Source organism: Psammomys obesus, unplaced genomic scaffold (assembly GCF_907164565.1).
Source record: "Psammomys obesus unplaced genomic scaffold, mPsaObe1.curated_primary_1811, whole genome shotgun sequence".
Lineage (NCBI taxonomy): Eukaryota > Metazoa > Chordata > Mammalia > Rodentia > Muridae > Psammomys > Psammomys obesus.
Genome location: NW_026596117.1, coordinates 23,959,408 through 23,969,741, shown reverse-complemented (window position 1 = coordinate 23,969,741; position 10,334 = coordinate 23,959,408). Strand labels below are relative to the sequence as shown.

Genomic DNA, 10,334 nt, shown 5'->3' with positions numbered 1-10,334 from the left:
AAGAAAGAAAGAAAGAAAGAAAGAAAGAAAGAAAGAAAGAAAGAAAGGAAGGAAGGAAGGAAGGAAGGAAGGAAGGAAGGAAGGAAGGAAGGAAGGAAGGAAGGATAAGAAAAGAAAAAAGAAAAGACAGAAAGAAAAAGAGAAGAAAATAAAGGGACTGGGAAGATGGTTCGATAATTCCATGTGCATGTTGCTCTTGAGAAAAGCAGGGTTTGGTCCCCAGCACCCACATGTGGTGTTCACCACCTCCTGTAACTCTAGCTCTGGGGGACCTGATGCCCTTCCCAGTTCCTGCAGGCACTCACATACATGTGCACACTCACAGAGAGAGAGATGTAATTTTTTAAGATTATAAAATAGGGCATAAAGATGGCCCAGTGGTTAAGAGCACAGCTGCTCTTCCATAGGACCTGAGTTGATTCCTGGCACCCACAGGTGGCCTACATAACTCTAGTTCCAATAGATCCAGCACGACATCTTCTGGCCTCCATGGGCATGTACCACACTGCCATCTATGTAGCCAAAACACCCATATACATAAATTTAAAATACATAAATAAACGTACTTTAAAAAGATGACAAGTGGAAAAAAAAAACATGCATAGAAGCAGCACAGCATGGGGCTGGGAAAATGCAGGGCAGGCTACTGTCACGGACAGACACCCTACTATGGTAGCACTTGTGCTAATTTACTGTGGTCTAGACAACCCAAGGTCCTCTGGCCACGCCCCTGCCCTCAGTGCCGTTCCCTGCCAGTCTTCTGTCTACCACACACAGAACAAGACTGTTTCTCATTTGGGACATGTAGACTCGGACACCAGCTCCCAGGGGAGCCTGACAACCAGCACAGCTCACTCCTGCCTTTCTCTTGCAGCCTTTTTCAAAGCCCCACTGACCTTCCCTTCTTGTAGCTTGTGACCATGACCATCAGCCGAAAGGACAAGCCACACCCCACCAAGGATACCTGCTGTGCTGAGACGCATCCAGTGCCAAAAAGGCAAGAGTTGGAAATGCCCGAGGCAGAGAGTTAAAATGAGGAGCCAGGCTGGCAGAAAAGCGGCACCACGGGGTGTAGAAGAGGACCAGTGTACAGTCAGTGCCATTTGGGTTTAGGAAATCCATGAGGTCCTGCAAAGAAAGGGACAGTAGTTACAGTCGGCATTAAATGTACATGTGCGAACTGGCTAAGGAGGGCAGGAAGGAACTCTAGGTTCAAGGCCAGCCTGATCTACACAGCAAGTTCCAGGGTTGTTAGGGACACACCCAGAGACCCTGTCTCAACAAAACAAAACAAAAAAAGTTTATGTTTCTGAAAGGATTCCCACTAGCGAGCAGCAAGTGGGCAGAGAGGAGGAGACTGACCCTTAACCATTGGCAGGATTTTAGAACCAGAGAGCACAAGTCAGCAGAATACCATGAATGACAAGGCACTCATCTCCAAGCTTTCCTGAAGCTACTGCAGTGTTTTCTTAACTAGACAACTGAAACACTAAATACTCATAGCACACACGGACCACCATGCCCAGGCCATGCTTTGGTTTGGATCTTATTTCTATTTATGCGTTTGTGAGTATGTATGCATGTTTGTATGCATATGTGCAGGCAGATGTCCGTGGAACCCAGAAGAAGGCATTAGAGCTGGATGCTGGAGCTGGAATTACAGGCTGCTGTGAGATGCCAACCATGGATGTTTGGGACAGAACTCGGGTCCTCTGGAAAGGCAGCTGGTACTCTTAGCTGCTGAGCCCGAAACTTGCTGGAGGCTTACCCCTCAGCCTGGGGTGCTGTTGGAAAGTAGTTCCAGCACTGGAAGGTAAGCTCTAGTGGGGAGTCAGAGGTCACTGCAGCACACCTTTCTTGTTGCTCATGAGCCTTCTGCTCAATGTCTGTGGCCATGAGTGTGCCTGGTATTTGTGGTGGCCAGAGGAAGGCATCAGAGCCCCTGGAAACACAGTTACAGATGGTTGTGAGCTGCCATGTGGGTGCTAGAAATTGAACCCAGGTCCTTGCAAAGCAAGCCAATGTTCTTACCCTCTGAGCCATCTCTCCAGCCCCTGGAGCATGTCTTAAGAGAGGACTGTGGAACCTCGATCTCTTTTTGCTCTGCTTCATTCACAGGGTCTCACAATGTAGTTCTGACTGACTTGGAACTCACTGTATAGACCAGGCTGGCTTCAAATTCATAAAGATCTGTATACCTGCCTCTTCCTCCCCACTGCTGAGATTAAAGGTGTGTACCACCACAAACCTTGATCTCTTCATTTTCATTTCACTTTCCAGCACCCAGGAGGTGAAGCGTTTTTCTAGCATGTGCTCCCACCATCGTGTGCTCCCTCAACTCAGGCCTCAAGACAATGGAGCCAAGTGATAGCTCTAAAACTGGGAGACGAAATGGGCTTTCTCTCTTCTTAATCTCTGATTGCCTCGGGTATTTTGTTAGAGTAAGATAACACATCAAACAATTTCAAACTGTCATCTTGGCAGAGCTAAGACCAATGTGTATGAGCAAAGGTTAGTGCAATTCAAGGGAACACTGCTCCTGAAACCAACTGTTTAAGCCATAACCCAGCCTACCTTGGTAATATGTGTGACATAGCAAAACAGCCCTGCACAGCCTGAGCATAGTGTTCAGGGCACTCTGGAGGAAACACGAGCCAGCTGACCCCAGGCCCTGGAAAAGCTTCATGAATTAAATATGCCATGTCCTCTGTGACACGGAGCCATCACTGCTCTCAGAGCTGAGGTCTACTCCTCACATATAAGCAGGCTGACTGTGTCCTGCTCTCCTGGCTTCTAACCATTTCTACAGAAACTGCCAGCCATTATTCTAAAATCCCTTTGAGGAACCATCAGTCATCTAAGTATCTGGAAAACACAGCCGGGTTTTCAGATAATGGTCTCACTCACTGCAGAACAAACACTAGATTTGCTTCTTTTATTTTTTTAACAATGTTAATTTTCTATTTTTTAATAATTTTTTTTTTTATTTTTTGTGCCCTGGTGTTTAGCCTACATGTATGTCTGTGAGAGGATGTCAGATCTTGGAGTTACAGCAGTTGTGAGCTGCCATGTGGGTAATGGGAATTGAACCCGGTCTTCTGAAAGATTGGTTAGTGCTCTTAACCACTAAGCCATCTCTCCCACCCCTAGACTCACATTCTTTAGAGGAAAAAGAAACTTCATCTCTATAACATATATTCCAGCGTAAATTTCAAACTGTGGTTTTAGTCATTCATATTTTCTTTTCTTTAAAAAAGGAGGTTTATGGACTGGAGAGATGGCTCAGAGGTTGAGAGCACTGTCTGCTCTTCCAAAGGTCCTGAGTTCAAGTTCCAGCAACCACATGGTAGCTCACAAACATCTATAGTGAGATCTGGTGCCCTCTTCTGGCGTGTAGTCAGAACACTGTATAAATAATAAATCTTTAAAAAGGAGGTTTATTTTTATTATTTTTTAATTGTGTGTATATCTGAGTACAGGTGTACTCAGGAGCTAGAAGACAACTCTGGATTCCCTGGACCTAGAGTTGCATGTGATTGTGAGCCATCCAATGTGGCTGCTGGGAATCGAACTTGGGTCCTCTGGAAGAACAGTATGTTCTCTTCACTGCTCAGCCATCTCTCATTCAAACCTTCTAAAACCATTTATTTTCTTGGTGGTCCCAGGGATTGAAGCCAGGGCTGTCTGTGTACACTCTTGTCAAGGGCTCTGTCACTGAGCTGTCTCAGCTCTAAAAAAGAAAATGCTGCAATTCTGACCCCAAGCACCTGTCTGTCCAGTAGGATGGTCTCCGTGAGCCTGCGTGGTAAGACTATGACAGGAATTACGCACTCTCGGTCACCTAAACCATGTCTTTTCTTTTAAACACAGCTCAGGTGAGAGAGGGCTTTCATCGACAAAGCCCTGGGTTCAATCCCCAGCACCCCATACTATTAAGCATGGTGGTGCAGCCATGTGACCCCAGCACTGCAGAGGCAGAGACAGGAGAATCAAAGGTTAAGGTCATGGGCCACCCTTTCCTCCACAGCAAACTGCAGCAGCTGGCTGCAGCGGTGCAGCCAGTCCACAGCAACCTCACCCACAAGTGGCAGGGATGAGGCTGAGCAGCACTCTGGCCACACCCACGGGAGCCCAGGTGTTGGAGACCAGCCTGGGCAGTGTCCACCTGAAAGCTGATGGGTACTAGAGTATTAAATCCTAAGGTGAATTTGAAGAGAAAGACAGACGACAGACAAACAGACACTAACGCATGCGTCCTACCTGGGACATGTTTAAAATCTTCAGAGTGAAGTTTTCTAGCCCTGTCACATTCCTCTCCTGGCAGTTCACCTTGGGGAACTTGAGGCTGTCAGTGCTGTTGGCATCCTCGGTGGCAGACGGCTCGGGCTCAGCTTCGGCCACTCCAGGCTCAGAGTAGTATTCCTCTTCCCGCTCTGGGAAGCCGCCTGTCCCGTGCAGCCCGCAGCGCGGGTCCTCCTCTCCCAGCGCACTGCAGGTGCCATCAAGGGCCTCGGTGCTCCGGTGGTCCTCAGACGTCCCAGGAATCACTGACAACACCACCATGGGATCTCTGCGGGCACCCAGCCCTGGAGAGGCCTCAGTGGGCTCCGCCATCCTCACCTGGCCCCGATGGCCCTGAGCAGCCTGCTCTTCATGTAGGTACACAGCTCCAACCTGGACAGAGGGGCCAGGCTGCTCTTCCCGCCACGCTTGGCCACTGTCCTCTGCAACTAAAGTAGGGCGGCATGTTGTCAGATTTGACTCGAAAGCAACTGAACCCCAAAGCCTTATAATTATCTTTCAAAATGAGACCTCCCCCGATAGAGAAAAAGTTTCCATTTTACCATCAGAGGGCCACCTACGTTCCCCAGTTCTAGAGACTACAGACAGAGATGCTGTGCTAATAGATGCCAAGTAAAAAGACAAACACAGGCCCTCAATGTCTTCTCTACCCTGGGAGCAGCTCTCCTGCCTGGGCTCCTCACCCCTGAAAATAGCTGCCTGTTCTACCTGCTCCTTGATCAGGAGAGCCTCTCAGCTGCTGAGTTGTCCGCTCTCCTCAGGGGAGTTGGAGTGGCCACAGGTGCCAAGAGATGAGGGTCTCGGCAGCTTCCAAACCAGCGCCATTTCAAGGAGCCTCGACACAGCGCCAAGTTCGCTGGGGCTGAGGGGGCCGGTTCTGGGGCCGGGACTGGGACTGCTGAGGGAGCCTCCTCATTGGTTATTCCAGGAACCCTTCCCTGAACCAACAGCTCTTCTATGTGATTCTGGGCACCTTCCATAGTTCTTTTGTGTCCCACCTGCCCTGTATGCTCCTTTTCCTGTGCTTCCCAGGAAGTCTTGGGGAAGTGCTTGGCTCAGGGTTTGACAGAGAGAAGAAAATAAAAACTGTACTAATAAGAAAAAAAAAAAAAAAGACATGCACAGAACACACCAAAAAAATGACTTGTGACTTGTGATTTGCCATGTGAAGCACAATTAGAAAAAAAAACAAAACCCTGCAGTGCAAACAATCAGTTAGGAAAAAATAACAGAGACACTAAGAAAATGATAATGGCAGCTGGGCATGGTGGCTCGCTTGGGAGGCAGAGGCAGGCGGATCTCTGAGTTCAAGGCCAGCCTGGTCTACAAAACGAGTCCAAGGCAGCCAAGGCTACAGCAGAGAAACCCTGTCTTGAAAAACCAAAAGAAAAGAAAAATAATAATGTGGCCCACATCTCTAAACCCAGCACTTGAGAGGCAGAGGCAAGCAGATCTCGTAAGTTCCAGGCCAGCCTGGTCTACATGGAGAGTTCTAGGCCAGCCAGGGTTACATAGTGAGACCCTGTCAAGGGGGAAGAGGAGATTTCTTCTTTAGCTTGACAAACTGATTAGCTTGAGCCTTGCATAAAATGAAAATTATTCTATCACTACTTTCAAGGAAACTGCTTGGGAAATGTTAAAATGAGGGTGTGGACACTGAGCCCATTCTGCCAGGGAGCATCACTGACTGCCAGCACCTTCCCACCTAGTCAGCTTTCTCAGGAGGCTCTGCCAGCTGCAGATGTCTTCACAGTGCCTTCTGTGCAAGGAAGCCCAATGAGGAAAGGCTGGGGCTGAGGGGGCAGCTAACCTATACTTCCTAAGTGCAGTCCTCAGCATGCTTGTGTGACAGTGAGAAAATGCCACCTGTGTGCAAAAATTTGCAAAGGTGCTGTGAGGAGCAAAAGAGGAACAAAAGAGGAACAAAAGAGGAACGGAGTCCTAGCCTGAGAAGGCTGCAGAGGTGATGTGGTGTGCTTGCACTTCAAAGACGTGACTGCAACCAAGCTCCACACCCCAAACACACAAGCAGAATCTGCCCCCCTCCGCTTTTCCCCACTCCACTAACACACTTAGGGTTGCAGCCACCCCCACTGTACAATCCGGCAGCTCCTCCCGTCTCCCCTCCCTAAAGCTGCTCCTCACTGCAGTCAGAGTGGAACTAGACGCTGGTCAAACCTGTTCTCGCTCTCTCAGCTGCTTCCCCTGCCCTGTGTGAGTTATCCTCTATACTCTCTGGTCCCTGGCCCTCCCACTTGTCCCCAATCTGCCTGGGACCATTCTTGAGGATGGTTTCTCAGCTAAGAATGTCCTCGGCTCCACCTCCCCATCTCCAGGCAAACCCAATGTCCTTCAGGCAGAAGCAGGAAATTTTACTTCTGGAACTGGAAGGACATCTGTCCTGACCTTTAGATCAGGGTAAGCAGTCTCCAGGTGATACCCAATGATGTCCTGGGGCTTTCCTTGACGCCTTTTCCACCCTTATAATTCACTTGCTGGTTTGTATCCATGTGATAGGAGGAGGCTCTCTACTTTGACCCTTCCCTGAATTCCCATGCCCAGTAGTACAGCAGTATGATTCCCGGAACACTCCAATAGTGAGCTGGATGTGGTAGATCACACCTGGAATCCTGGTCACGGGGAGTCTTGGGGGGGGGGGGCCTTCTGTGACTTCAAACTAGGATGGGCTACATTATGAGACAGCCCTCAAACAAAACCAAACAAGTAACTAAATAACAAAGTAACAATCTGCTATCTGACTCCTAGGGGAGACTAGAGTAGGATCCTGGTCTCAAGGCCAGCTGTTACTCCCGTTCCTAGGCACCTGGCAGCACCCCTCGCCCCAGATGCTAATCTGTCAGTAGTATCTGCTGAGGGGAAAATCCTTGTATTTCAGCCACTCAGAGAAGGAACAAGCTCGTGAAGGTTCCTTTATGCCAACTTATATCCGATCCGCATGACCAATGCCCTCGTCAGTCCATGCTGTCTGCAAGCATGAATGTATGAATGTATCCCACACTTTGCAATGAGCTCATACTGACTTCCGACCCTGGAAAATCTGAGTATTTAGTGAGGAACAGTCACTGTGTGCATTGAATATAGAGAAACTAATCCCAATATTGTTCCTTTTGTTTGTTACAGTGTCTTGTATAGCAGAGGCTGACTTTGAACTCCTGATCCTTTGCCTCCACCTATGCAGTGTTGGGATGACACATGCCTGTGCCTCCGCCACCGCATCTAGAGGATCTAGAGTTGAAGCAGTGTTAAAGAACTCTAAGACAGGGAATGGCTGAGGGAAAGTCGGGTACCACCCCCATATTTCATGGCGGCTGCGGCGGCGGAAACGGTCTAGAACCTTAAGGCAGCTAGCACAAGCCAAAGCGCGCAGTTTCCCAGTATTGCCGCTTTCTGGTGAGGAACTCGCAGGCCTGTAATGAGCTCTGGGGGAGGGAGCCAGGAGAACCGACACTCGGACCCCATTCTCTCCTTGTTCCAACGCCTTTTTTTTTTTTTTTTTTTTTTTAGAGAAAGACGTCTACAGAGCCCATTAGTCCATACATCTTCTTCACTCTTTTAAGGCCAGTAATTAAATGAACTGAAAATACAAAATTTTAGGTGTGAGATCTGACAGACATAGGCTTACACCCCGGGCCCTCAACTCCGGCTGCACAACGCTGACAGAGGATTTACTGAATCTCAGTTTGCGGTGAGGCTTCTGTAAGTGGGAGCAATGAGGTCTGTAATCCCAGCAGTCGAACTGGGCTCTCTCGAAATAAACAACAGCAACAAAAAATATTTGGTGTAAACCAGGCGGTGGTGGCGGCGGCGGCGGCGGCGGCGCACGCACGCCTTTAGTGCCAGCGCTCGGGAGGCAGAAGCAGGGAAATCTCTTGAGTTAGAGGCCAGCTTGGTCTACAGAGTGAATTCCAAGACGGCCAGGCTACACAGAGAAACCCTGTGTTGAAAAACAAAAACAAAAAGAAGGAAAGAGATGGACTTTAATAGGAGTGGATAAAAGAGCCATGAACTAAACCCTTTCTCTCTCTGCTCCCCACGCTAGCAGCCCAGAGTGGCTCCTTTCCTCGCTTAGAGAGAACCCCAGGAACCTGCCGTTGTCTTCCGGTCTTTGCTTCAGGCAGATACCTACTGAGCCAGACTGGTCACCTTCAAAGGTGGCCCAGGACGACAGACTCCAGCACGGACTCTGGAGTCAGGGAGACTCCAGGCTCTGCTCTTTACTAGCAAATGCGAATGGGTTAATGGTCCCCTCTGCGCCTCCGCACCCCCAGCCTGTGACACAGAGCTACTAATGGAAGCTGTCTCCTGGGGCTGCTGGAAGGAAGCGCTGACCGAGGTTAGTGGCGCATCGCTCGGCGCTGGGGGAGTCCAGTAAGGGCACAACAAAAGCCAGGGCTCGTCACGATGGCGGCGATAAGCGCTCACCCCACCAGGTAGGCTCAGCCTCCGCTGTCCCGCCGCGGCCGCCCCGCTCGTATCCGCCCGCCCCGTTCCGCACTCACCCTCCAGGCCGCGGGCCGGAAGGCCCAGCACCCACAGCACTACCTGCCACCAGCGGAGGAGTCGCATGGCGCGCGACGCGGAGCCGCGGCCACGGCCACCGCCACCGCGGCTGAAGACAACCGGCGCTCGGCAGCGGGAGTCGCGCCCCCGCCCCGGCAAGCCTACGGGGAGGAGGAGAGCCGAGAGCGCAGGCGTGGCTGCGGGTCGCCATCTTGACTCCTGGCGGCGGCTGCAGACCGCCATGTTGGAGTCGGGCGGTCGGCTTCCAGACCGTGGGAGGTCGCGGGTCGTCTGATGTATTACTTCACTATCCTCCACAAGCTTGTGTGGCCAGGCAGAGGATAAATCCAGTTAAGTTTGAATTTCACATTCCTGATATATATGTCTTATAACTGAACAGCCTATAATTTGCTAAATCTGGCAAGTAACGTTTAATTGACTAGTTGGTTCTAATACTGTGGCTCAGGAACTAAGAGTATGACACTTAGGCATGCTGAACACTTTGAACTAAGGAACAATGGAAGGCCTCGTTATCAGCAGCCTCAGAAACAAGGCCTGGCCAGTTGTGATGGTTCATGACTAAAATCCCAGCTCCTGGAATCCTGTGAGGTAGGAGAATTACTGTGGGTTCTAAGCCAGTCTGGGCTACAGAGTGAGACCTTGTCTCGAAAATGAGAGGTGGGGAGAAGAGAAGAGAGAAGGGCAGGGCAGAGGGAAAGATGGCATGGAGGTTAAGAGCATATACTGCTCTTGCAGAACCCTAAGGGTTACAAACCAAAGGTCTTGGCCCTCTAAGTAAAGAAGCTGTAATTCTTTAGTAGCTGGGTGCTGGGCTGCTGCCAGTCAAAGGCCAAAGCAATAAGCCTCTGACCTGAACACTTAAGAGCTAAAACTCTCTGGCATTTAAAGCTTGGAGCCTGAGCCTGAAGGAACGACTCACTCATTAAGAGCACAGGACCAAGGTTTGATTCCCAGCACCCGCATGGCAGCTCACAACTGTCTGTAACTTCAGCTCCACGGGTCCAGTAATGCCTTCTGGCCTCCATCAGTACCCATGGGGTGCGGGTGTGGGCAGGAAAAACACCCACAGACATATAATTTAAACAGATCTTAAAATTCTTTTGAATATAAGTTTAGAGCCTGTGCTAGTTAGTTTTTGCTGCCAACTTGACAAAATCACAAGTTACAGTCATTTGAGAAGAGGGAACCTCAATTGAGAAAATGCCTCCATAAGGTCAGGCTGTAGGAAGCCTGCGGAACATTTTCCTGACTAGTGATCGATGTGAAAGAGCCGGCCCATTGTGGGTGGGGCCAGCCCTGGGCTGTAAGAAAGCAGGCATAGGAAGCCAGTGAGAGTGGGTGAGCAGCGGCATCATCCATGGCCTCTGCATTAGCTCCTGCCTCCAGGTTCCAGCCCCATTTGAGCTCCTGCCTTGCTTTTCTTCAAAGATGGAAATAAACCCTTTCCTTCACAACTTGCTTGAGTCATGGTGTTTTTCACAGTGATAGAA

The 10,334-nt window shown here is 49.9% G+C and overlaps 1 protein-coding gene across 1 annotated transcript in view; it reads right to left on the bottom strand.

Moving 5' to 3' along the window:
- Positions 1-8,986, bottom strand: part of Txndc15 (thioredoxin domain containing 15) — a 13,210-nt gene extending 4,224 nt beyond the window's left edge. Inside the window, exons 1-3 of the mRNA XM_055629331.1 lie at positions 8,823-8,986; positions 4,261-4,730; positions 965-1,128 (exon numbers count right to left, since the gene is read on the bottom strand). Of these exons, the coding sequence (XP_055485306.1) occupies positions 965-1,128; positions 4,261-4,730; positions 8,823-8,889 (701 nt within the window). The 5' untranslated portion in view covers positions 8,890-8,986. The remainder of the gene's footprint in view (positions 1-964; positions 1,129-4,260; positions 4,731-8,822) is intronic.
- Between the last annotated feature and the right edge of the window lie 1,348 nt (positions 8,987-10,334).